General features: G+C 43.3%; 2 protein-coding genes across 2 annotated transcripts; one reads left to right on the forward strand and one right to left on the reverse strand.

Annotated features, from left to right (window-relative positions):
• Nucleotides 1-549: 549 nt before the first annotated feature.
• crlf1b (cytokine receptor-like factor 1b) lies at nucleotides 550-16,684 on the forward strand (the record flags this gene model as incomplete). The annotated part of the gene is made up of 8 exons (XM_083648022.1): nucleotides 550-607; nucleotides 2,986-3,264; nucleotides 5,629-5,758; nucleotides 6,607-6,779; nucleotides 8,298-8,455; nucleotides 9,476-9,644; nucleotides 12,741-12,925; nucleotides 16,441-16,684. 8 exons carry the CDS (start codon nucleotides 550-552, stop codon nucleotides 16,462-16,464), a joined length of 1,176 nt encoding a protein of 391 aa, XP_083504148.1. The 3' UTR covers nucleotides 16,465-16,684.
• A 1,538-nt stretch (nucleotides 16,685-18,222) lies between these two features.
• Nucleotides 18,223-25,665, reverse strand: rex1bd (required for excision 1-B domain containing). Its single transcript, XM_083648030.1, has 5 exons — nucleotides 25,550-25,665; nucleotides 22,585-22,667; nucleotides 22,160-22,364; nucleotides 19,986-20,074; nucleotides 18,223-18,648 (listed from the first exon to the last, which is right to left on the reverse strand). Exons 1-5 carry the CDS (start codon nucleotides 25,550-25,552, stop codon nucleotides 18,576-18,578), a joined length of 453 nt encoding a protein of 150 aa, XP_083504156.1. The 5' UTR covers nucleotides 25,553-25,665; the 3' UTR covers nucleotides 18,223-18,575.
• Between the last annotated feature and the right edge of the window lie 1,949 nt (nucleotides 25,666-27,614).

A 27,614-nucleotide genomic window follows, 5' to 3' on the forward strand; every position in this document is an offset into this window, starting at 1 on the left:
TTATTATTATTATTTATATTGAACTATTATGGTTTTGCTCTTCATCCTTATTGTGTGTGTGTGTGTGTGTGTGTGTGTGTGTGTGTGTGTGTGTGTGTGTGTGTGTGTGTGTGTGTGTGTGTGTGTGTGTGTGTGTGTGTGTGTGTGTGTGTGTGTGTGTGTGTGTGTGTGTGTGTGTGTGTGTGTGTGTGTGTGTGTTGTTGGGGGTGGGGACCTGGGAGGGGACAAATTGGGGAGCAATATAATGACTTATGACTGTGTGGGAAAACAAGGGAGGAGCATACAGTATCAAGTTGAATGTTTGAGCTGTCGAGGCGTGCACCAAGCAAAGCCACACTTGATCAAGTTCAAAGCAAACCGTGTGCTGCCTCCAAGCCACCGCAGTCAACTTGTCTTTTGACTTCCACTGGGAGAGGCACCATTTCATCTGAAAGCACACGCTGCTGAAGAGTGCAGCTGCGCAGAAACTTTTGCCCCTCTCTCTCCTTCTCACGTCTTGGGAACTCGAGCAAGAGAAAAAGGACAGAGAAAGAAAAGACTGTGTGAACTATGTTTTCCTTCATATTTCTCATCCTCCTCGTTCCACATGTGTTGTTCTCCTCGACACGTAAGTAGCCTACCAAACTTTGGACATTTGTTACAATGTTACAATGACTGTACACAATGATGTGTTATGGGAGAAGCCGACGCAGACAGACCAGCAAAGTTTACCACGTTTCTCTCGGGTGAGACCGCACGGGATGGGAGGTGCGCTCTCTGCCCCATTGGTATGTGTCATTTCCAAACGCAGCGTGTTTAGTGTGTTGTCCCAACCATTTAACCAGGCCAGCGCTTCACAAAGAGGGCTCCTGGTTCGATTGCGAAATTAGTTAATATTTTAATTAATTGTTATTTCAATATCACGTGACAGAAGTTGTTTGGGTTTTTCACTCTCCCAACTGTTGTCACCCCAACTATGATAATGACAGTTATGTAGGCTAATTCTATGCTAAATCATAACTAGCTATTCAAATCTTCTCATTTGAGCTTCCTTTGGGCAAAATATTATAAAATCGTCATTGGGGTCTGTAATGCCTATCTGTTTGTGCATCCTTAATATGAAAAGTTTTGGGAAACTGTTACACTGCCAGGGCTGGAAAAATATAGCAAATTAATGTGATGAAGTCTCAGGAAATTCTCAAATTGTAGCTTAATATATCATCTTTTTTTAATCATTAATGAATTCATCTTGTAGCGATGCACTACAGTAAAATGACAGTACTAATTATTATTAGATGTCATTGTCTACCCAATGGTGGATTACACTGACAAGGCCAATTGGCTTGGAGATGAAGTTGATAACATTGGTAAACAGTGTTCATCATCGCCATTGCATGCGAGAAATGCCTAAAACATACCAATATTCCAGTCCAGAACGCATCAGGCAGGAGATTTATCATAGGTTATAAGTAAAGCAGAGACTGTGCAGCTTTGTCTTGTGAGGAGCAGTTAGCTAGTTTGTGCTTGCTGCAACGACGTATGTCAAACACATATACTGTATATTCAAGGAGTTTATTGGTCATTTTTGATTTATGTTTTCTACTTTACAACCCATTGTCAAGCCCACTCGCTGAGGCCCAAAGCAGTCAATCCTCACTCTCTTTACAAGGCCAGCGCGGTTTCATCTCAGCAGGACCATTTCCTTCAGATCAAATCCTCCTAAGTCCAGTGAAGCTGCAAGCAACATATTGGCACATATGTTGGAAAGCTTGTCCGCCGCCCACCTCGAGCACAGTTAATAAACGTCTACACGTTAACCCTCGTGTCTCCGTGAAGGAACCCAGTGGTAACATCCAGACACACAGACGCATCGGCATCGATCATAAGACAAACTATGGAAGGAGTTGAGGAAGGGCCAGCCGTATGGAAAAGCATTCAACCCAGGCTGACCTCTCTAAGTGGCCCTACTGGGGCCCCATAAATCCACTTCATTACTGGGTTCATAAAAATGTGCCGAGCCGCTGCTCTGCATTGTGCCGCAGTGTTGCTCCACTCCTCAAACACAAACACAAACTTTTCTTCAGGCTCCCTTGAAAGTCGGACTCGAATGATTTCTTTGTGGAAATCATCTCATGCTCCAGTGGAAATCTGTTGTTCTCAGCTCTGAAACAAATGGAGCAACACTGAGAGACGGATCAGCCGCTGCACCTCCGGGCCTATTGCATTGTGTTGTTGCACCCCCGGGCCTATTGCATTGTGTTGCTGCACCCCCGGGCCTATTGCATTGTGTTGCTGCACCCCCGGGCCTATTGCATTGTGTTGCTGCACCCCCGGGCCTATTGCATTGTGTTGCTGAGCAGAATCGACTGGAATCGATTGGAAGCTGAACACCTACAGTACATGTTAGAAAATGGACTTCTGTCTTGTTGGAAATCTACAAGAGCATTGGCAAGCTTACTGTTTATGTTCTGGTGTCTTACATTTTTGTGGACACTAGCCTGCCTGTGTGTGTGTGTGTGTGTGTGTGTGTGTGTGTGTGTGTGTGTGTGTGTGTGTGTGTGTGTGTGTGTGTGTGTGTGTGTGTGTGTGTGTGTGTGTGTGTGTGTGTGTGTGTGTGTCTGTGTGTGTGTGTGTGTGTGTGTGTGTGTGTGTTTGTGTGTGTGTATGTTTGCAAAATTGTGTGTGTGTGTTTGGTAGGGATGGGAGTTAGGACAATCTGCTTATCTGATGATATGATTCGATACACAACGACAAAACTTTCTAAATTAGCAATGGCAATTGGCTTGCGAGAATGTAAACAATTTAAAAATGTCATTACAAAGTGTCGATACAATCATTTAGATGGAGAGCTTGTGAGATTGTGACAGGCGAACCGTCTCAGTTACGATTACTACAGCAGAATAAAATGGAGCTAACATCACAATTTAATTTTTTCGGACCCACGATCCTCACGTTTTGTATTGAAGTCCATCCCTTCTGTTTGGGTTTGTGTCTCCCCCCGCCCAGATGTAGCGGTGATCTCCCCCCAGGATCCGGCCCTGCGTGTGGGCTCCAGTCTGACGGCCACCTGCACGGTGAGCTCGGAGCTGGGCCTGCACGCCGCCTCGCTGTACTGGACGCTGAACGGGCAGCGCCTGGCCGGGGGCAGCTACGGCGTGGTCAGCCCCACCGTCCTCTCTGTCACCCTGCACCGCCTCAACGGCTCCCAGCAGCAGTCTGGAGACAACCTGGTCTGCCACGGAGGAGACGGCCACGTGCTGGCCGGCTCCTGTCTCTATGTGGGCAGTAAGTGACGGGGCGGGTACGCAGGCTCCCTGAGTGTGTAGAACTGTATATACAGTACAGTATATGGGTATGCATAATGCATTATGCATATGCAAACCTTCTGTAAGTCATTACTGTCTTATAGACGAGCCAGCCTCATGTTCTCATAGAGGGAGGAAGCTTTACTTAACTATATACTTGGCCTTGCTGTCAGGGTGTCACATGCACCTTTAGGTGTATAGCATTCAGAATGCACCGGTAAACAGACTGGTTTGTGTTTAAAAACAAACTTCTGAGACACATTCACATTCATCTGTTGTTTGAAATATGATTTTACATTATGCTGTAATTCTTCCCACACGTATACAAGCACACATGTTTCATCACTATAGCTGAGGACCTGAACTGACACAAATTAGACCACTGACCCCCATTTCATTAAATTTTGTCCCAGGGTCCCACATCTGATAAGATTGTAGCTTCTGTGATGACCCTACCACTCTCCTGGCCCTGTCTTACAGGAAGGAGCCTGGTGTTGGGGTCATTAGGCTGATTGGGTGCACCTAGGCACGGTGCACTCATTGGCCTTAAAGGATCATTCCGTTTTTTTTTACACCCTGGACCTTATTTCTAGCTTTAAATATGATTTTTAAGTCACCCTGACAAGTTTGGTTTGATATTATTTGCTGAAACAATAATTTGCTTTGAACTGCGACCTGAAAACGAGGAAAACGGGGCATGTGAAATGCCTCTGTTTATGTCCTGTAAATAGATTATTTTCCAACACGCAGCGGCTCATATGCTTATTATATTATAGACACAACGAGAATATAAGCGATCTATTTACCTCTGTGCCATGGCAGCCTGCTCTGTTTGCTGTCCGTCACATAGATAGCAGCTCCCGCCGTCAACCCCACTGCTGCTTGTAATCCATATATGACGTTATTCCATATGGGAGGCCATCGAATTCAAATTAATCGTCTATATTCTCTCAAACAGATAAATATCATCAGTGTATATCATGCTAAGCTACATAAGTGTTAACTACAGTGAACCCTGCAAGTCACCCAGATGTACTTCTTTTCTTCTTCTTCTTCTTCTTCTTCTTCTTCTTCTTCTTCTTCTTCTTCTTCTTCTTCTTCTTCTTCTTCTTCTTCTTCTTCTTCTGGTTTTACGGTGGTTTTACCTCTTCAAATTGGGAATGAACAAAATGTCCTGTCTTTTAGGATTTTGTACTGTACATCTACATAACCATATAAGGACACACACACACACACACACACACGCACACGCACACGCACACGCACACACACACACACACACACACACACACACACACACACACACACACACACACACACACACACACACACACACACACACAGACCCTGTGCCCCGTGTGTCTTATAAAGACCCTAGCACCCTATGGTAACAAGAAAATAAACAAATGAATCTGTTCATTTGCATCAGTGGAACCTCACAAGGCTCATCAAAAATATTTGCTTTGAATGTATTTTTTTTCTACATGAAAGCCTTTTTGATTATGATCTGTCTGTCTGTACTGCTTTCAAAGCTGGATATATGACGACTCTAATCTGCTTAATCTCAGTGTTGGCTTAAAACGCAAGGCTGATCAAATGAATGCTGTACATGACTGGATGGGAACTTGGCTTTCAGCTTGATTCTGTTTTAAATGTCAGAGTCAAGGTCAAGATCTGTCTCCGTTCAAAACAAATTATTGCCACGAGAAATCTATAACCCAGAAATGACAAATACAAGTAAAATGGAAGAATAGAGCACTTAAAAATATAGTAAAGGTGCTGAAATGAACAGAATAGAATATAACTTTCCATGTGGTTGTTGGTAATGTGAAAAGCCCGTAACCCCAATTTGGTGATTTTCTTGTTTCTATGGTTTGAGAAGATTTTCCGACCTGATGAAACTCCAAACTGCTTGGTCATCAAGATAAAAACAATGCTGCTTTCCTCCTTAGTTCCCGAAAAGTCAAGACAACTTGGAGATACATGTTTTTCATCCCACAGAGGCGGGATGAAAAACAATTGAAAATGTATTGATCATCCTTAATTCACACAATATAAGAAAGGATGCCAGCTCAATCAATCCTCCTGTCTTTGACGGAGAACGGCCCCCATTCTGTTTTTGTACCCCCCCCCCCCCCACACACACACACACACACACACACATGTACCCCCCCCCCCCCCCACACACACACACACACACACACACACACATGTACCCCCCCCCCCCCCCCACACACACACACACATGTACATCCCCCCCCACACACACACACACACACACACACACACGCACACACACTTTTTCAGCGCTCTTGTTTTTCGTCTTCTCCTCTGCACACTACAGTGCCTCCAGAGAAGCCGGTGAACTTAACCTGCTGGTCCCGAAACACCAAGGACCTGAGCTGCAAGTGGAGGCCAGGGAGCGGTGGTGAGACCTTCATCCGAACCAAATACACCCTCAAGTACAAATTGAGGTGAGAGCCCCAGACCTGCTGCAACTCACAGGTGATCACCTAACCCACCACCTCCTCCTCCTCCTCCTCCACCTCTCAGCTAGAATAGAGACACATGAACAGGCTGTGCCACATTGTTGTTGTGTTCAGTCCAATAACTCAGGCATACATTGTTCACTTTTTGTAATTTGGCACAAAGGTGACTCATAATCTGGATAAAAAGAATAGTATTGACTGGCCTATAGAGGGCGTTATAATGGGCCTTCAGAATCTAGGGCCCCACCCACCACCCCATTAGTCGTAGAGATGTGAAACTTGGCACACATGTATCTGGACATACTGAACATCTTTGCCTGTAGGACCCATAATATCCATGATACATTTCTGGCTGCCATTTTGGATTTTTTTTCTCTCCCTTTAAAAATATTTTTCTCATGAACTGAAAGTTCTAAGACATTGGTCCAAAAATGGCCAATCATAACAAAGTAATCAATACACTTTAAGTTCTACAGGTTGGTCAGAAACATAATTTTAATCATTTTATAAATATTTGCCAAGCCACATGTTGATATGTTGAGATTTGAAGAAAATACAGCCATCTGAACTTCTGTTGTGTTGTGACAATCGCAAAGACTTTAATACCCACAATGCCTTGTGGGGCTATTAGGGAACTCAATGCATTCTTTGTCATGCTGTTGAAACCTGTTCATTGCTGCTAGCAGCTATATTTTCCTCATTGTATTGCCTTTGTACTTTTCTTTACTATTGACAATTCTTTCTTCTGTCTAAAGTATGTCTTTTGGAAACAAATGTGAGGCATTTGGCAGAGTTAGTTTTGGGGCTAGTGTTTGTTTTGGTCCCTGGTCCAGGTGGTATGGCAGAGAGAAGGAGTGTGAAGACTACACCACAGGGCAGCAGCGCTACACCTGCTACATCCCCCGCGACCTCGCCCTCTTCACCCCGTATGAGATCTGGGTGGAGGCAGCCAATCAGCTGGGCGCAGCCACCTCTGATGTCATCACCCTGGACATCCTGGATGTAGGTGAGTCAGTCAGCTTGGTGACATCTCTCCACCCCCCCCCCCTTTTCTCCAGATCTCCTGCATATGGCGAACACACTTTCCTGGGTCAGAGGGGATTTTTTTATATAGTTTTCTCCATCCATCCATCCATCCATTGCTGTAGCTGTGTAATGGGTTATGGCTGAAGCCGCACACCAGACGTTTGGCTGATAACTCCACACAGTGAGAGACATAACTGGTGATATATGAGATATAAACTGTATTTATGAGAGTATACGGCTAACCCCTAGCATCCAATAGCATAGTGTGGTGCCCTCGAGTGAACGGCACATTTTGTTGACCCATGTTTATTGACACAGAGTGAGCATCTATCTCCATCGCACTCTTCACCATCTCCACAGTGGGCTGGAAGGGACACATCTCCCGTATCTTCACATCCCTCAGTAACCGAAACAATAAGCTGTGGACTTGATAGAGCCAATAAAGTGCCTCCGTGCACAAACAACAACACAGGAAGTGAGGCATTTCTCAAGCTTAACGTTATAGACGGGAAACACTTTTACAAGACATTTTAATACGATGGTCTCTCAGGCCGCCCCCGCCTTCCCTCTCTCCTCGCCCTCCCCATCAGCTCCATCAAAGCTCTTGATTTCCTCGCGAGCTTTATTGCAGTGGGAGAACATGATTTATTTAATGCTGAGTGCGGGGACAACGACGCTCTCAGCAGCAAGTCTGAGGAGGAGAGGAGAACAGAGACTGACCTGATTATCCCAGCTTCACTAAAGCCAGCCAGTCTGAGAAAAGGGGGATAAGGTGATTTGAGAGAAACGTGCCAGGGATGCAGCAGAGGGTTTTTGTCAAATGGCTTTTCAAGAAGGATCATTTCTTTATAACAAATGGATTTTTCATGCATAAACAAGTCATACATGCTATACTTCAGTTCATACACTCGTCTGATGTAAGAGGGAGTCTGATGTAAATTGCATCAAAATGGTCTTTTGAGTGAACTGAAACATGAATGCAATTCTGAAAAAGACATGCTATATTGGAGGTTGTTTGCCTCATGGGTTATTATTACGAGTTCATAGTTGACCTATCTTTTTGTTTCCATTGCGTCACTGAAAGGAGGGAATGAGGAAGAGAGAGAGAAGAAAGGTTTAATACAAAAGACAAAACTAGAGGACACTTGGTAGAGTGCATACCTCTGCCACGGTGTGAATACGTGATTCCGTTTGGAACTTAGAAAGAAAGAAAAGAATAAGTGGCACCTGTACCTGAGATGGACAATGTGTTCGGCTGTGGTGTGTCTGTGTGTCTGATGCTGCCTGTGGTGTGTCTGTGTGTCTGATGCTGCCTGTGGTGTGTCTGTGTGTCTGATGCTGCCTGTGGTGTGTCTGATGCTGCCTGTGGTGTGTCTGTGTGTCTGATGCTGCCTGTGGTGTGTCTGATGCTGCCTGTGGTGTGTCTGTGTGTCTGATGCTGCCTGTGGTGTGTCTGTGTGTCTGATGCTGCCTGTGGTGTGTCTGTGTGTCTCCACAGTGACCACCGACCCCCCGGACAGCGTGCTGGTCAGTCGGGTGGGGGAGCTGGAGGACCAGCTGACGGTCCGCTGGGCCAGTCCTCCAGCGCTCAAGGATTTCCTGTTTCAGGCCAAGTATCAGATCCGCTACAGGCTGGAGGACAGCACCGAGTGGAAGGTAGAGAAGACACACGCACGTGCACACACACACACACACACACACACACACACACACACACACACACACACACACACACACACACACGACCAGTCACCGACACACCAAATTGAATAGTATGTTTTTCATGATCTTAAAGCCATTTTGATCTAAAGGCTTATGCTTATATATACATTATATATATATATATATATATATATATATATATATATATATATATATATATATATATATATATATATATATATATATATATACATACAAAAATAAAATAAAATACTACTACTGTGGCATCTCTTGTGTGTGTAATATTTGAGTTGCATCCGTGTCTATGATCCTCTTAAGGAAGAGAATAGTCTTCACAGAACCACATTGACTTCTGCTGCATCTCCAGCCTCTCGCTCGTGCTTCACTGGAAAGCAAGTCTTACTCATGTGTTAAAGCCGTGACTGCTAGCGGTTTATTGCTCTGTTATATTTTGAATCCTGGCTTTGATCCCAAATCCAATAGTAGAGCTTCAGACAGAAATATTTTATATGGCTTCTTTGATGTTTTCTGACCACAGATGAACACAGGAGTTTGCCTTTTGTTGTTGTTTATCCCAGTTTTATTTCTCTATTGTGTTTGTATGTATTGTGTATGTATTTAAATACTGGAATTACTGTTGAATGAGAGCATTAGGCAAATAGTATTCAACCGAAATTAAATACAAACCCTTCAAAGCAATGTAGTCCAGACCACATTCAAAATGAAAACAGAGTTTTCTAAAGCTACAGAATGTTAATATACTGTATAAAACCTTTTTAGTGTGCGCTAGAGGCATATGAAGAATTAAAAGAAGCAAATTCGATCCAGTGTCCAGTGCTGTCCACCGAGGCAGCTGGATGCAGCTGTTCAAGTGCGCAATGTGGAGTCAGAGCTTAACTGACTGGGAGAGATCTTGCATTATTTTATCTGCCTTCTCCTACAGATCCAACATAATTTCTGTACGTCCTCTCTGTTATTTCCCTCCCGTCCCAGGTGGTGGATGACGTGGGTAACCAGACGTCGTGTCGCCTGGCGGGCCTCCGGCCCGGGACCGTCTACTTTGTCCAGGTGAGGTGCAACCCAGTGGGCATCTATGGGTCCAGGAAGGCCGGCATCTGGAGTGACTGGAGCCACCCCACCGCCGCCTCCACACCCATCAGCGGTGAGTAGACGACATGGCACAGAAACCATTAGAAACTCATTGGCATACTTTGGGATGAGTGGTCCTTTCCTGATTGGGTGTAACATATAGAATTGTGCTATGTGGATGCATGGTGAATAGAGATGGGACAAATGATCTAAATTTGATGGATTGCAATACAAAAATGTAATGTAATAATGGGACAGAACAATTTATCACAATATTAGTTACATTTTACTCTGCTCTAGTAATCACAAATTCACAAGCTCTCCCTCCAAATTATATTATTTGCACTTTGTAACATTTTTAAGTTGCTGCCGTTGCTAGAAAGATGTGTGGCTCCGAGATAAGCATCATTCTGCACAGTCACACTTTGTTTTAATTGAACTTTTATTCATGACATCAAATCACGGATCATTGGATCATGAACCCCACAATTCACGTATCAAATTGTATCATGACATCGTCCCATGCCTTATTGTGAATGCAAAGAGTAGTAGAAGTACATGTGTTTTTTTTTATACAAAATGACGCCGAGACAAAATCTGCCATATTATGCTGGAGTATAACTGATGCGTTTTGTTTAACAGAGGCATTCCATAGTATCATAACCGATAGGTTTCATGGAGTATGGCTTTTAAAGTCATCCCAAACATCTGCGATGTTCACTCTTGTGTCTTGTGCATTCTTTCCTTTCTAATAATCAACCCTTTCATTGCCAATTAAAAGCAGAAAAACAATGCCCTTATCCCAGATTCAACATCCTGAACAACCAGATCCAAACCGCATGTGACCTCAGAGAAGCCAAACATCAAGAGGCTGGCTCCCTCGATAGAGATCTCTCAACAGAGGATTAAAAGGAATGGCAAGGAGCCAGGGGGATATTTGATAGATTTTTGTCGTTAGCCTTCAAAGATTGATCAAGTTAAAATGCTGCTTGTCTGTCAGTGGCACACACAGGGCCTATAATGCCTGAGTGGAAGCAGGTTTGGGACCATGAGGAGCAGATAATGACTTACATAGGTTATGTGGTATTTACTCCCCAGGGGGAGGAAGTCGTTATCAACCTCTGTTGTTTGCCATAAAGGATTGATTGTGGCAGGCTTTTGGCTTTCAGTAGCCTGTCCTCCCAGTATGGCTGCTCAGGTCTGCAGTTTAGTGCTCTGAGCTAAAAAAAAAACAACATGATTTATTTGTATGATATGATTTTATATGACGTTAAGTCACATGAATGATCACTCTGATCAGTCCCAGTCATCACACAACGACTCTCCTCCAGTCACATCGTTCACTTGGGTCCTTGACTTGATCAGTTTTGTCCACTGAGGCTGAGGATGCAGAGGAACACTGTAAATAGGATTTCGATTGCTCATAATTGTTCAGCTAACATAGTTCCATTAAAACACATGCATTTTAAAAGATCACTTTGCTGATTTTCAACCAGCTTTGTATCATTACAATTAGGGCTGGGTAGTGGTTCAAATTTCAAGAATCGATTCGATTACGATTCACAAGGTTCCGAATCGATTAATCCCGATTCGATTTGATTTGATTCCGATTCGATTCATTTCAATATCGATTTGGTTAGTGATACTAAAACATGTTTTTTGAGCTGTAACCTGAATTACATGACTGTCCAGTTATGTAACACAGGAGTTCCCAACCTTTTTGTGCCAAGGACCGGTAGATACATGGGAAAAAAAAGTTGCGGACCGGTTGTCAATTTGAATGGTTTTAGTTACACATATATTTACTCACCAGGTGGTGACAAAGAGTAAATAACAACCTTTTCATCTGTCAATAAAGACACTTTCACAATTATGCACAGTGATTTGATTTCAGCCTATATAATTTCTAAAAATAGATATTAATGATCAAACATTTCCATTTATGTAGCCTACAGTATTTATGTTTTTGTTTCAACTACAAACATAAATAAACGTCAACTTGAAACTATGTTTCAACTACCACACACAGCCTATAATATTATAGCCTATGTTTATTATTAAAATATATATATATATATTGTAAAAAAAAATCGATCTCTGGACATATGAATCGATATCAAAGGATTAAAATAAAAATCGATTATAAATCGGAGAATCTATTTTTTTTAACCCAGCCCTAATTACAATGTCAAGAGCTCTGCTTGAATCTGCTTCTGCCAGCAAAGTAAAGGAGAGCTCTGGCTACAGGCAACACAGAGGGAAGGTGAACATTGTTTATTGCCATGTACTAACGACATTGTAATGATACAATGCTGCTTGGAAATTGGCACAGTGATCCTTTAATACTGTACTTGCAAGTCATATTTTGTCAATGAGTTTGATACGTTAATGTATACTGACCCAGGTGTAATGTATACTGACCCAGGTGTGAAAAAAACATGTCTATACCTTGGTCCCTACGCTGAATACACACAGTATTGGGTAAGCAGTAGGGGTGGGACAATACATCGATATCGACATGCATCGATACATCATCAATATCGACCGAATGTGAAAACATAGATATATATCGCCATGTACGCCATGTACGCCTTGTGGTGATGAAGCATACAGGTGCATGGCTTATGTTCATAATTATAAGGTCATCAAGGGCTCTTTAAGTTAACTGATCAAAACTTTATAGTGAACATCAGATCTATTGTTTTTCACTTAAATGTCTGGCAGAGCTCAAAAATAAAATTGTCCAATCATAATTTAGTTGCTTTTTGTGAATTGATATAAATGTAACTGATTGTGTTTAAAATGGCATATGATATCGTCTCATATCGATCAGAAGCCCCTGAATTGGATTGAATTGGATTTCTACGCGAAGGAGCAGAATCGAATCAAATCAAAATCATAAACATGGCCGACTTTGGTATATCAGAAACTATCATATCGTCTAAAGAACGCATATAATATCGTATCGTGAGGAAACTAGTGATTCCAACCCCTAGTAAGCAGCCTGTATAACCTATACCACCTACTAACACTCGTCCTAACTGTAACCTTGACGCTGTTGTCTCTCTCTCTCTTACCTCTCCTTCCTCCGCTCTCTCCTGTCTCTTTCCCTTCCTCCTCCGCCCCCACCTTCTCCTTAACCCACCCCCCCTCCTCCTCCTCCTCCCAGAGCGGCTGCAGAGTGGCTCATGTGAGCCCAAGTCCGGTGAGCAGAACTCCACCCTGCTGCGGCGGGAGCTCAAGCAGTTCTTCGGCTGGGTGCGCAAGCACGCGTACGGCTGCAGCGGCATGTCGATCAAACTGTACGACCAGTGGAGGGTGTGGCTGCAGAAATCGCATAAAACGCGCAACCAGGTAGGTAAGCAGAATATCTCTCTCTTTTCATTATCTCTGCTCCACTGGAAATGCGCTCACTTACCCATAATACAGTACGCCGGTAACACTTTACAATAACGTACACAAATAATGTAGTAGTTACTAGTAAACTAATCATTAACTAATAGTTAGTTAATGAGTAGTTCATGAATAATTTGTCATTAGGCAATCACTAGTTAATCATAGTTAATGAGTAGGTAGTCATTAGTTAATGATTAGTATCTAAGTTCCTGAGTAGAGTAGTTAATCATTACTTAATGATTACTAAGTATTTTATAATATTTCTCTTACAATGCTTTCATATTGTAGCTTTAAACCTTGATCTGTGACTGTTGAAGTAGGTCTGAAGAGAAGGAGATAAGAGAGGAATATGAATATGTGATTTGAAAAAGAAAGTTGCGCTTCACAATTAGGAAGTTCTTTATCGGACTTAAGAGCCTGAAAATCTTTTGTAAATATCCTGCAGTCTTCTTCTTTTTAAAACATAATTTTTTGGGGGGCATTTCTGCCTTTAATTAGATAGGACAGTAGGCAGACAGGAAAGGTGAGGATAGAGAGAGAGGGGATGACATGCGGCAAAGATTCGGACCCGAGCCTCCGTCGTATGTGCTACCAGGTGAGCCCGGTATCCTGCAATCTTTGATATGTCACCTGGACCAGATCTTTCCAGGTACTAAATCGGCTGGGATCCAGTAGATCTGGATGCTGATTGATCTGAGTGAGGCCACCAAACAGGTTTCCTCAAGTCAGGGAGTGATGTGTTTGTGGTGAACACGCCATTGTTCAGAGGGCATAACGATAAAAGCTCTGTTCCATCTGTGAGCTGTTTTTACTCTGAAGGGTTTGGCTCCAGTTTGGATCTCATTATCAGTTTCTCATCTTGCTGCTGATTCCTCTGATCCATGTCCACTGCCAAGGGTATAAAGACCATGTGCTAAACTGAGGGACTGCTGGTTACACTTCAAGCCTTGGCAAGTGGCACACCCATCAGTCTGAGGACCCAGAGGGAGATGTTTCAAGGCCAAGGGTGTAGTTGATGTGCAGATGATTGAATGGCAAATGATGACAACGGTTTTATGATGGGCTTTTCGACACTTAACAAAAAAAAAATCTCTATAGTGGCAAATAAATAAGAAGTTACCCTGGCCCAGCAGTCAAATCACCTGGCCTAATGGACAAGGTGTATGATTTTGGATCAGAAGACTGAGGGTTGTAGTCCCTTTGTGGTAAACTTTCTAGTTCAGCAATTCCAGAAGTTTCTTTTAGAGCTTCAGGCATTATAACTGATTGGTAGTAGATCAGTTTGTGACATGGTTTTTCCAAGAAAAAGGTGCACATAATGCGTAAAAGCGGGCGGAGCGCGAGACGAGAGACAAACAACGTTACATCATATTTGTCTGTCATGCATTAAAATTAAAGTAGCTAGCCTGTTTTGAAAAATGTAAGGAGTAGAAAGTACAGAAATTTGTGTTAAATTGTAGGGAGTAAAAGTAAAAAGTTGTCAGAAAAATAAATACTCTGTAAAGTACAGATACCTGAAAATCCTACTCAAGTACAGTAACAAAGTATTTGTACTTAGTTACTTCCCATCTCTGGGTTTAGGCATGAGAACTAAACTCTGCCTTTGTCCTGAGACGCCTGCACTGTGCCATGCGGTCAGCGTTTTTACAAACGCAAAGAAGAGAGCTTTCTCTTGAACTGGTCGGCTCTGTGAAGCTTCAGTTCAGACTCTATGATAAGGGTAAATGTGCGGTTTGGACTTCACTGGCTCAGAAGTAAGAGCATAAACGTGGATATCCTTTGATTTCTCCTCAGTCATGCACTCTTATTTTTATTGGGTATTTTAACGATGTAGACTGACAACGTATGATCTGCAGTCGATGACCACAACAAAGAGAAATGAACATGTAAACGCAATTAACAGCCCGGTAATGTGCTCTTTTTGTGTTTTTGTTTCCTCATGACGTGAGGAGCTCCGTTCACAGCATAACTCAGGCCAAATGGCGAGCAGAGCCACCAGGTGGTGTGTGTGTGTGTGTGTGTGTGCGTGCGTGTGTGTGCATGTGAGCGCGTGTGTGCGTGTGAGCGCGTGCATATGAGTAGTTCAAATTCTTCAGCCACATCCTCCTCACATCCTCTGCTCAGCCCTTGAACCTGCAGAGACTTTTACTCCACCTGACTCAATTAGCTCAGCGTTCTGCGATCTTTGCTTTTCATGTGCATGCTGCGCTTAAGTTGTCACCTGAATAATGTCTTTGTTCAGTCACCCTGACAGGTTGCCATTGATTCTCCTGAGAGGAGGGTGGAGCGGGGGCTGAGAGAGCGATACACACACAGAATCAGAAAGAGATGATGCAAAGAATGAGAGAGAGAGAGAAAGAGAGGGCAGGGCGTCCGGGTAGTGCAGCGGTGGATTCCCTGCCTACCAACATGAGGGTCGTAGGTTCTGCGGGCTGTGTCGGCGGGTGGGAAGCCGGATTAAGGGTATGTGCCCTGGTCACTGCACTAGTGCCTCCTCTAGTCGGTCGGGGCGCCTGTTCGGCGGAGGGGTTCGTGGGAGGGGAACTGGGGAGAATAGCACTACATCCTAACAGTGAAACTCCTTGCTGTCAGTTGAAAAGAAGCGACTGGCGACTACACATGTAGCGGAGCCGGAGGAAGCATGTGCAAGTCTACAACTCTCCCCAGATCAGCAGAGGGGGTAGAGCAACGGCCGGAACAGCAGGGGGAATTAGCTGAGTACAATTGGGGAGAAAACAGGGGAAATCAACCACCATATATTGAGCCTTCTCCATTTACAAATGTAATAATACATCACTAAAATAATTATACCAGTGTTAAACTAGTGTTTTAAAATGTCCAAATTTACACCAAGATCATTCAAATATGCCAACTCCACACATTTCTATGACTTGATCAGACACCTCTGTAGAACAAACACAACAAATTTCCTGCTTGTATCATAATTTGCCCAATTCTCTGCTTATCCGCTCCACTACATACATATAGAAGTTTGCTATGTGGATGCATGGTGAATAGAGATGGGACACTATCTAAATTTGATGTATTGCAATACAAAAATGTGACAATATGTATCATGGGACAGAAACATTTATTACAAATATTAGTTACATTTTACTCTGCTCTAGTAACTACAAATGAGATGTTTCACATGCTCTCCACCCAAATTATATTATTTGCACTTTGTAATGACATCTTTACACTGCTGCCATTGCTAGAAAGATTTGTGGCTCAGAAATACGCATCATTCTGCACAGTCACACTTTGTTTTCTGTTAATTGCGTTCACATGTTCATTTCTCTTTGTTGTGGTCATCGACTGCAGATCATACATTGTCAGTCTACATCGTTAAAATACCTAATAAAATAAGATAACCACTTTTAAACCTGTAAAAAACAAACGGTAGTGGACGAGGACTGTTATTATCTTCTGTTGACTCCTCCCAATATCAACCATGTGTTTTTGCCTTTCAGATTCTACAAGACGATAATTCATAGCACCCACCAAGCGCCACTGTCACTGAGGTATCTAATTCACGAACAGCATGGGGAAACACTGACAGATACTGGCCCCGAGGGTCCCAGTTGTGAGCGGTCCAACCCCCTTGGATGTGGGATATTGCAGTGTTTGGTTTTACAGGCTTAACTTTAGTTTACAGGAAGCCAAGTGGAACCGAGAAGATAAGTGAAGTGAGGCGATGCAGTGTCTTTCTGCGACTCCGCTAGCCAACCAGGATTAGAATTATGTGGAATCCTTCTTTGATCAGATAGCCATACTCAATCTCTCCCTGAGAACACACCCACACACACACACACACACACACACACACACACACACACACACACATTCAGTTCCTCGGTAACGGCATTTTTGTTCTGTGAAGAAAGTACACAGCAGTTGTCATCTTATGAATTTCACTAAATAAGCAATTCTGGGCACTGTGATGTCAAACCGTGCAAAGGCATTACTCAACCCATCTGGAAACATAAACTGAAGCACACACACAGAGCCCCTCTGTTTCAGTAGTAACACACTATACACTAACACTATAAGGGAATTTGGAAGTACAATGTATGATTTCCACAGAAACGCATGAATTGTGCTTCCCTATTGTGCAGAATTCTTTGTAAAGAAATAGTTACCAAATAGTACCTTTATATTTTTGCAAATTTCTATAACTAGGCATCTCACGCTCTACGTGCGCTTGATGCCTGGGCTCGGCCTCGCCCGTAGCTCGGCCTCGCCTGTGTGTTGCTCACTAAATGTTATTGCATCAGTGATGTCACAATGCCTCCTTGTGTGTGTGCCCCATTATATCACTGATGACATCATCAGTGTGTCTGTGTGTGCCCCCCCTATGACATCACTGATCAGTCTTGTCACAATGCCTCCTTGTGTGTGTGCGCGCGCGCGTGCCCTTACGGCATCACTTTTGACATCATTGTTGATGACATCATCACTGATGACATCACATCATTCGCTAATTAGCCTAATTAAAAAATCCGGCTCCGTCAGGTCACCCGCACAGGTGCCCTTTACACAACTTGAAGGTGCCCGATCACACGTAAAACGGCATCACTGTGGCCGAACACAGAACTTGAAACAGACAAAGTCCACATACTCAATTGTACTGTATATATGATTTTGTCCATCACTACTTGTGTCCTTTGGGCTCAATGTCCAGAATTGCATTTATAACAGTGAACTAACCAAAGCAAAGTCTCTAATGGGGGGGGTATCAGTCTATCTTTGTTACTTTAGGGGGGCAAACTGCAGCAGATATTCTTACTGTTAGCAAACAGGATACAGTCAAGGTTTGTCAATGTTAAATTAATTTGTGGCATTTTAATCTTATGATTGCAGAATAATCAGACATTTTGGGTTGTGTTTGTTTTGCAAGTGGCCATTTTATGAAAAATTATTGCATTGTGTACGATCCAGGCAATTCAAAATTCAGTTATTCCTCAACTATAGTACGTTGGTTGGATCAGTAAGCGACTCCCAGTGGGAAAGGGCCTCACTATCTTTACATTGTAAATACTGTACTGTCTGAATTGACTTTTGAAGACATTTTTATATTGCTTATATTTTTATAACAGTATATTTAAGGAATCTTGATTCTCTCATAAGTTATATTCTTTTATCATAATGGTTCTGAAAAATATTGTGTATAATGTGTAGCACAGTAAAAGAACAAAACTTGTCTTGGAATGTGTCTTTATTAAAAAAAAATGCACAGCACTTATCAAGTATACAAAAGACCTGAACAAGCTTTTCAGATTTATTTAACATTTTATCTAATATTTTACAGATTTCATCAGAACACAATTTTTCTTTTCTTTTTCATGGTGAGGCATGTACTCATGGACACATATACATAAATACACACACAGGTGCATGCACACACGCACACACACACAGCCTGCATTTGAAATGCCCCCCTGGGTGGAGTGAGACTGCAGCAGCGAGGGGGGTGGAGCCAGAGGGGGATCGATAAGTGCGGCTGATGAGTCCAAGATGGAAGTTGCAGCAGAGGGGAGTCAGTCTATCAATCCCTGTCTGCTGCTGCTCTCAGAGGGCAGCAGCACGGCCCCCTGGGAGCCGCCCGTCACTCACACTCCTCAGAGTCATACTTAAAGTCCTGCATGATCTCACTCAGAGCCTCTTTGTTCTTTATGATACTGGAGAGAGAGAGCAAAGAAAACACAAGGTCAGATATTACCCAAGTAGAAAAACCACTGTGCTATAAGTACCATAGACTGTGTGGCTTTACCTCATTCACTAATCTGTATGTAACTTTGTGAAAAACGTATCCACCTTATTTCTAGCTGCCATGATGCCTATGGGTGCTTCTTCCGGTATAATCCTCCCAGCCTTGTTGCTGACAGCTTGACACCCGTCTGTAATGTTTGAAAGCTGCAGGCGAACGGCGCAAATCACTAATCAGGTCCAGCTTGGCAAAAATCTTGTCGATAAATATCCCTTTAAGAGCGCAATGCATCATGTTTAATCGCCTACTGTGGCTAATGTTAGCGGCTAGCTAGCTATGTTACATTGCACTAAAACGCCACTGAATGATCAAATTGATATAACTTAACCATTTCAAGTAACACTGTTTCCATATCGATCACCAGCGTTAGTTTGTTGTTTATAACGTGGCTGTATTTATCACGTTCTCTATCTATCTCTGATACACTGAAAATACTGGGAGGCGGGCCATAGCGTCTCTGTTGATGATTTGATTTGACAGTTCTGGGCACTGGCGTTGGCCAATCCCGGCGTGTTCCACCACCAAATCGATTGTGTTCTGGCGCAAAGCGAGTGGCTCCCAGGACGAACAGGCTCTTTGAGGCGCGCGCCAGTAACATTATTTTAGAGCAGCGCAGTAAATACAATATTCCTGGAACGCGAGTTTAACGAAACAATTACATGTCCTCTGCATTCTACATCAAATAAAGACATTACTGTTTGTTTTTATTTGGTATGTTACATACTTATTGGACAAGTTTTGTTAGTTTATGGGCTAGGAATTCAGCCAGAGTACAAGGGAGTATAGGCGGCCATCTTGCCTGCAGAGTTTTCAAATCAAGTAGAATATAGTTTTAGGAAATGGCAAGCTGCAACAATCAAGTCACGTTAAACCGGACCTTGTACCCATAATTATTTTACAGCGGGTGTAACTGAGGTGAATCAGCGCGGATTCCTCGTTGAGTCCCGAGTGGTAGCGAATGGATTGGTTAAACTCACTCCCCAGTATAAAGGCATGTTAATCAGCTCCGCCAAGGGAGCCAGCTCTCTTGGTGGAGTGGTTAGTGTCTTTGACTCCACAACGCCGTTACACGGGGCATTCAAAAATAAGGGTGGATAAAATACAGTGTAAGAAGAAGTGATGCTAGGGTGTATGAGGAAGATAGATGGTATATGATGGATAGACAGCAGTGGAGCAGTAGCACTGTTGACAGAGTGAGTGAAAGGGGCTCCGTGGGGAGAGGATGTAGCTGGTAATAGCTGCTCTTACTCCTGCTTGATCTCCTGAATCTTTTCTTCACAGCCTTCGTCCTCCGGGTGATCCTGGGCCCTCTGCCTGGCCAGCTGCAGCTTGGCTGTCTGTTGGAAAAGGCCCGTCAGATAAGATATATGCAAACCATTTGTCAGTGTCTGGGAGACAGAGGAGGAGGAGGGGGACGGACACTGAGATGATGGCAGTTCCATAACAATACTAAATGCCGTTTAACAGGACGTCCAGGTAGTAGGAGGGAATCACCTGAGGCCCCACGATACGATATTATCACGATACTTAAGTCACGATACAAGAGCATTGTGATTTTAAAAATATTATGATTTATTACCTTTTTTCACCTGAAAATGATGTCCCAAAAGGAAGAAGCTGTGTCAACATCTGTTTTATCTAATAAGATAAAGTTTCCAGTCTGTTCATCTCACTTATTGCAGCAAAATGGGATTGTCAAGCAGGCAGACACTGTCATAAATGTTGCATGCTCCTGACAATTGATATAATATGTGATACTTGGCTGAGTTGGCTCTGTGTATCGATATAATATTTCCACACATCCACACAAAATATTGCGATGCTATACTGTATCGACCCCGCCCCCACCACCACCACCCTTGCCCACCAGATATATACACGGTATGTGGACTATTCAAGAATGTGGGACGTGCCAAAGCCAATAGCCATAACATTTTAGCACCAGCATGACTCAAACAGTCTGTCTGACCATGACGAGACACAGTAATAGATGCTGCTGCTTACAAATCACTGTCTGGAAACAGAAGCACTTGAAAAAGCAGAAGATGATTGTGTCTTAATGATATTAGTGTTTGCTGCCTCAAGCTACACAAATAAAAACAAAGAGCTTCCATTAGAAACGTGCACATTTTCCCCCTCACACTAGCTAAATGTATGATGTAATGGTATTTGCTCTAAACAAATCAGTGGCCAATTATTAAATGTGAACTTATTTTCTCCATAAGAACTCTGCCTCCTTGTGGTGGAACAGTGGAACTACACCAGACATGACCACAGTCCTGCCCTGTATATCAATTCATAATAGAAGTTTAGACTGCATTACATATTGTGACTGAGGACACTCCTACTCCCCTGGCCCTGTCATGCAGGAGCCTTGTGGTTGGGGTCGTTAGGCTGATTGGGTGCACCTGGGCCCGGTGTACTAGCCTGGTAAACCGCCCGTCACGTGAACTCACATTTCATTTGGTTCTCCGTGACGGTCTGGACCCGCACAGGCAGTTTAAGATGATTGGTCGAGCCATGCCGGCCATTGCCGGGCCGACGAATCAGCGGCGGCCGTAGGCGGGCAGGCTCGTCTGGGCAAGTAGTGGGTACATGGTCTTTGTAGTTCTTTTCACTCGTCAACATCGCGGAAGTGACAGGCAGTCTGAATGAAATTGAATGTAATGTTCCCAATTCTATGTATTAAATTCTAAAAAACGACCCTCAACATTTGGGAAGGCTAAGCCACACAACTAGTTCGTTATAATCTAACTAAATGCTTCGAAGGTGACTTTACGACCGCGAGGACTCAATCAATGAATACCACGGAGATCATCCACAGGCACCTTCCGCGATCTGATTGGTTGAAGTTAACACCCACCAGCGGTGATAGACAGATGGGTCATCCAATCACCTGCCAAGTAGCTTGGACAAAGTGCCCGCCTCCGTCAGCGGGTCTGGTGACTTCAAACCCAGATCGACTGGTTTAGTGAAACCTATGTGGAGCTATACCGTCCATCTGGCAGCGTCAGGTTACCGGTGTACTCCTTGGCCTTTAAAAGCCTTCAGACCAGTCTCTCTCCCTTCTCACTTATCCACACCTTTTGTTCTGTTCTTTTGGTTTGATGCATTTGTTTACTTTAGTTAATAAATCGTTTAACTTTTACTTTGGTGTAAATATACAGTATATTTAAATGATTAAATTGTATTATAATAATACAATAATACTATTATTAATATATAACTTAGTAAGTCCACTGCCTTACAACATAGGATATGTGGTGTTAAACCAGTGGCAGTTATAGAGGACATTACCTTCATTATATAGGGCAAATGTGTAAGCTGCTGTTTCATATAGCTGTTTCACTAGTCTCTCCCTCAGCTTCTGGACTTCCTATATTAATCCAAAAATACAGATTGAAAAAAGCTGCGTTTCCTACCAGTTCAAGCTTCTGCTTCTCTTTGCTCTGCAGCTTTTCAATGTGCTCAGAGAGGTCTGGCCTGTCAAAGTCTTGGTGCAGCTTCTCCCTGATCTGCAGCACTTCCATGGAGATGCCGCAGAAGGCCTGTGTTATCTCATGGACCAGCTGCTTGTAGTGCTCAAAGTCATAGTGGGGCCCCGTCCTCATGTAGGCCTCATGTCCCCTGGAAGGGAGTCAGCAGCCAAAATAACATTTAAAACAAACAGCAGCAGCAACAGAAGGCCTACAGTTTAATTTTGTCTGTTTATGTGCCAAGAAGTAAGGAGAATGGCTATGGAAACATGAGACGTGATTTAGAAATGAGAATGTGGTGTAATTAATGATACTCAAAGAATTATGTTTGTATTAGTTGTGTGGTGGTTTAAAACTTGATACTAACTTACTCATCAAAGAGCCTGTAAGTCTCGACCCGCTCTGAATGAAGGGCATAAAATCGCTGGATCAGGGCTTTAAAGTCTGTAGGTACCTAGAGGGATGAATCACACAAGAATCAACACAAACGAGAGAGCTAGGTAAAGGTAAAGTCCCACTGATTGTCACACACCTGAGTGTGCGAAATTTGTTCTCCGCATTTGACCCATTCCCCGGGGGAGCGGTGAGCAGCAGCAGCAGTGGCGCGCTCGGGAATCATATGGTGATCTAACTCCCCAATTCCAACCCTTTGATGCTGAGTGCCAAGCAGGGAGGCAAATGGGTCCCATTTTTATAGTCTTTGGTATGACTCGGCCGGGGATCGAACTCACAACCTCCCAGTCTCAGGGCGGACACTCAAACCACAAGGCCACTGAGCTGGTCAGTGGTTCTCAAACGTTAGACCACTGACTCCCATCTGATATTTTATTACAGAAACATGTCCAAACACATTCTGTCATTGTTTTACTTATGGATGGAATTATATTGAAAAAAGATGAATACTCTTTTTGCTGGGGACCCACCTCAAGGACCCTGTACAGCTCAGGCTGTACTGCCTGAGCAGGCTGAGCTCATTTACACCTTAGCTGACTGTAATTGAGATTTTTTGTGTAGTTGTACACTTTTGCGTAGCGTTATAGCATTTTTTGTTTTTTAGAGAATCACAAATTTGGTAAGGTCTACATAATTAATCGTTGTAAATTGTTTTTACCATCCCCACAGTGGAAAAAAATATAAAATCAAAAGTGTTATCTCATGCTCCACTGTCAATGTAATCTATATGCTCCATTGTCCATGTGGACTTTCGTACATAGGTAAGTCATTGAGACCACTCAAAACCCGTATCTCTGAACACCGCAGCACAATGAGAAATAATGTAACATCCAGCCCGGTGGCTGTCCACTTTACCTCTGCAAAACATCCTGTATCCACTCTCAAATACATTGGGATTGAGGCTATTAAACTGCCACGCAGAGGGGGTGACATCAACAACTTGCTACTCCAAAGAGAACTGTTCTGGATAGAGTACTTTATTCATCCCCGTAGGGGAAATTCTGGCAAAACACACATGGATACACACATTGGGCACTCTGGCCCCTAGAGGCCTTAATGAGGAATTCGATATGAGACCTTTTGGTGATGGGTGATGTAGCCCTGTACTCCAACCTGTTACTAGGATGTCCCTATTGTGATGCTTTTCTCTCTCCATTGTTCTCTCTCTCTTCTGGTGTTAATCTCTATTACATAAGTGGTACTTCTGTATATATATATATATATTTTTTTTATATTTGCTAATTGTTATTTTAAGTAATAGACTAGGTCCCCATTTCTGCAAATGCAATATGTTGTAGTTAATGGAGGCGCCTCCAGGGATGTATTTGTTTTGGGCCTCTTCTAAATTAATTCTACTTGACTATACTTACTACTTAGCGCACAGGTCCTAGACCTGGTGAGACGAGGGAGGAGCCCGGCCGGGTGGCAACCCACAGAGCCCGGTCCCTCTACGTACCAGAGCCCTTCTCCCCCCCGGTCCCGGCAGAGTAGTTCCGGAGCAGCGGATTGAGTGACCCTGACCACGTGACCACCTTCGACCCTTCCTAGAGGGCTGACCGTGGGTAGCTACTGGGACGTAAGTTGGGGCTTGGCCAGCCCCGGCTGGGTCACCTGGGCGAGGGTGTATGATGTTGCGAGACCCGAAACATCCTATGACCCCAGGGTACATCACTGAGGATACAGTATGTCCCAGTTGCATCCATGCGATGTTTTCTCTTTACTGTAAACCAGAGCCCACAAACTACTCCCTTATGGGGGGCAATATATATAGTTGTCCTGCTCGTTTATATACTGTATAATATATATTCTTTTAGAATCTGTACATTTGTGTCTATAATACTTTCCTATGTGTGTACATTTTTATATAACTTATTTTCTAATTGTTAATTGCTGAACACCTGGTGATCTGTCATGTGATGTATTGATACGGGTATTTAAGACGGCGTCTCTCTGCCACTTCAGAAAGCGTCTGAGGAAGGGCCGGTGTCATGCCGAGTTTTGCACCCCCGCCGATAATTGCATCCCCACCTTCCGGGAGCATATTGTAATGATTTATACGGAAACTTAACTGTTTAAAAATTATATAATTGTCTTGGTAGACGTGATCTCCAAGCCAGGGGGTCTGTCCTGGCTCATGGAGACCGACTTTGATGCATTAGATCCGCGTGGAGGTGACTTCCATGCTTGGGGCTCTCTTCTGGCTCATGGAAGCCGACTTTGGTGCTTAAAATCCGGGTACAGAGGACCTCGAGACCTGGGGATCTCTCCTGGCTTTATGGAGGGGGGTGCAAATCTCGGCAGTTTGTACCTGCCGAGATTTGCATCCCTGTTTTTAAGTTAAAACAGTCCCAAAATATGGTGGGGTGCAATTCTCGGCGGGGGTGCAAAACTCGGCATGACACCGGTGTGGTCCGAAACGTCACTCTGGTTTGCAAATAAAATAAAATAAACCAACGGGAGCTCTTTTGGTGTCCGGATCGTTCTTTTTCACTACATAATTAAACCACATTTAAATTGGCTAATATATATATATATATATATATATATATATATATATATATATATATATATATATATACACACACACACACACACACACACACACACACACATATATATATATATATATACACACACACACATATAGCCAATATAATTATGTAGACGATTTGTGATTATTTTGTGATTTTACTTCCCCCCCCCCCGAATAGATTTTTACGTTTATTTCTTAACAGACATATAACTGTCAAGTAGCCAACAGTGCAACATCTCATCTACAATAACTAACGTAATAGCTAACGTTAGCTTTAGCACATGTGGTAGTAGCCTAGTTTGCTGCCTGTAAGACATTGGGATTAACGTTACTTAGAGTCAACTACTTACCATGGTATATCGCCCTGATGTTGCTGTTGAGTTTCGACAGAGTCTATGATATTGGCATGTTTTAGTACAAGAGTCCCACAATGTGTTGTTTTCTTTCTGTGTGCCTGTGTGATTCAGCAGCTCCAGAGCACTGCTTGGCTGCTTGTCTGCCCTGTGTTATCCCCCCCTCCACCGCTTTTGCGCCAAGTCCCGCCCTACTCTGCCTCTTATTGGATTACTCTCATAGTACACCCTAACCTTAGCCAATCATCACTCCTGATGCGTAAACCCAACCAATCCTCACTCGCAAGGACGATGTGTGTGTGTGTGTGTGTGTGTGTGGGGGGGGGGGGGGGGGGGGGGGATAAAGCGTCCGTCCTCCCGTCGGAAACATCGCGAGAGCCAGCGCGATTGAGGGATTTTCAAAATAAATTTTTAATTAAAGTTATACAGTATACTACCAGGAAAAAGGACGACCAAAACAGGTTATTTATTTATTTATTTATTTATTTATTTATTTATTTATTTATTTATTTATTTATTTATTTATTATTTATTTATTTATTTTATACATTTAATTTAACCTCGGCCAATCAGAACTGAAGCAGGTATCCGTCTAATTATCATAGTTTTTAAAAGACTATGCCAATGTTAGCTGTACAGTGTGGCTATAGGCTTACTATTTTCCACTCTGTGATGAAGTAATCCTGAAAAATCCCCCATTTATCTGAAGGGATACATTTCATGGCTGCTGTCGCCTGTCGCATCAGGATGTAATGATGTTTTTAAATCTTCTGGAATAATATTGATTATTGGATCCTTTTCGGATGTGAAACACCTGATATAGCCTAGTAGCCTAGGACTTAAATTGGTCTTAAAAGTTCTTTCAATAGACACGCGACCAGAATCATGTGTGGGTTGCTTTGCAATTGCTCAATCACCTGCTGGAGCAGCTAGACCATGAGGTGCCCATTAGTAGGCTAATGGATCCACTAATGACCTATCATCTGAACCCCCTCCAGTGTCCATGTGACCAGCAGCAGCCTCTGAATATGTCCTCCCACGTAGGGGAGGGGTCATATTTCTTGTTGTATTCTGGACCATTTCTCCACATACAGTTAGACCTCCTACTTGAGTTCATCACAATCATCATCAGCGTCATCATAACTGGAGATTACCACACTTTTATTTTGAAAGGCGTCTCTTGCTGCTGGCTGAACACTGACGGCCACTAACCAATCAAACGCTAGGCCTATTCCACATAGGCTAATTAGGAGCTGTCCATCCCGTCTTATTTAATTACAGAAGGTGTATTATTACAAGGTAGACTGCAGCCTAATGTTTTATAAGCATGTCACCTGAACTAAAATATCCTCAAACAGCCTTCCTGGGATGTGGGTGATAAGGCTAGTAGCCTACCTGTTGAGTCTATAGGCTTTTGGAGCCCTATAGCCTATACTGGAACGAGTTATAGGCTATCCCATCCGCAGGGGGCTTATCCGCCCCTTATCTGGCTTGGTCTTTAAGTAGGAGCCTGCTATGAAAGCATTATCCTAACATGGAGGAAATGGGTCGCAAAGCTACTACGCTACTGTACAGAGGTGGGCACTCCTACGCGCGCAGTCTCCCTCTGCCGTTCAATTGGTCCATTCAGCAGCATCTTCAGCACCACGGAGCCTGAACAGCGACACAGAGCCATGCAGCTATTAGGCTATTAAATCAGGATGCCGCCGCGCACTGCACTCTACCGTAGGCTATTAGGTTACTATGCCGGTGTTTTCCGTGATTATTTAGCCGTGAGGCCACCGTTTTCTTGATCTATTAGAGAGATATGTTGTCGATATTAATTGCAGCATTCTCCCTCGTTTTGCTCGCGAAGAAACCGCCTGTGTCGTCTAGTCTGCAAGAGGAACCTATTTTTCCCCATCCCCGATGCATGGACTCTCAGCAGCTTTTGTTTTTTGTTTTGTTTTTTCGCCGTGTTTATCTCCCGTCGAGAGGCATGACCTGCACCACCAAGCCCGCTGCAGGCTGTAGCACCGAGGCTCAGGTATAGCATCTCATGTCTAGTGCCGCATCACCGAGC

Source organism: Poromitra crassiceps (assembly GCF_964638095.1).
Source record: "Poromitra crassiceps genome assembly, chromosome: 12".
Classification (NCBI taxonomy): Eukaryota; Metazoa; Chordata; class Actinopteri; order Beryciformes; family Melamphaidae; genus Poromitra; species Poromitra crassiceps.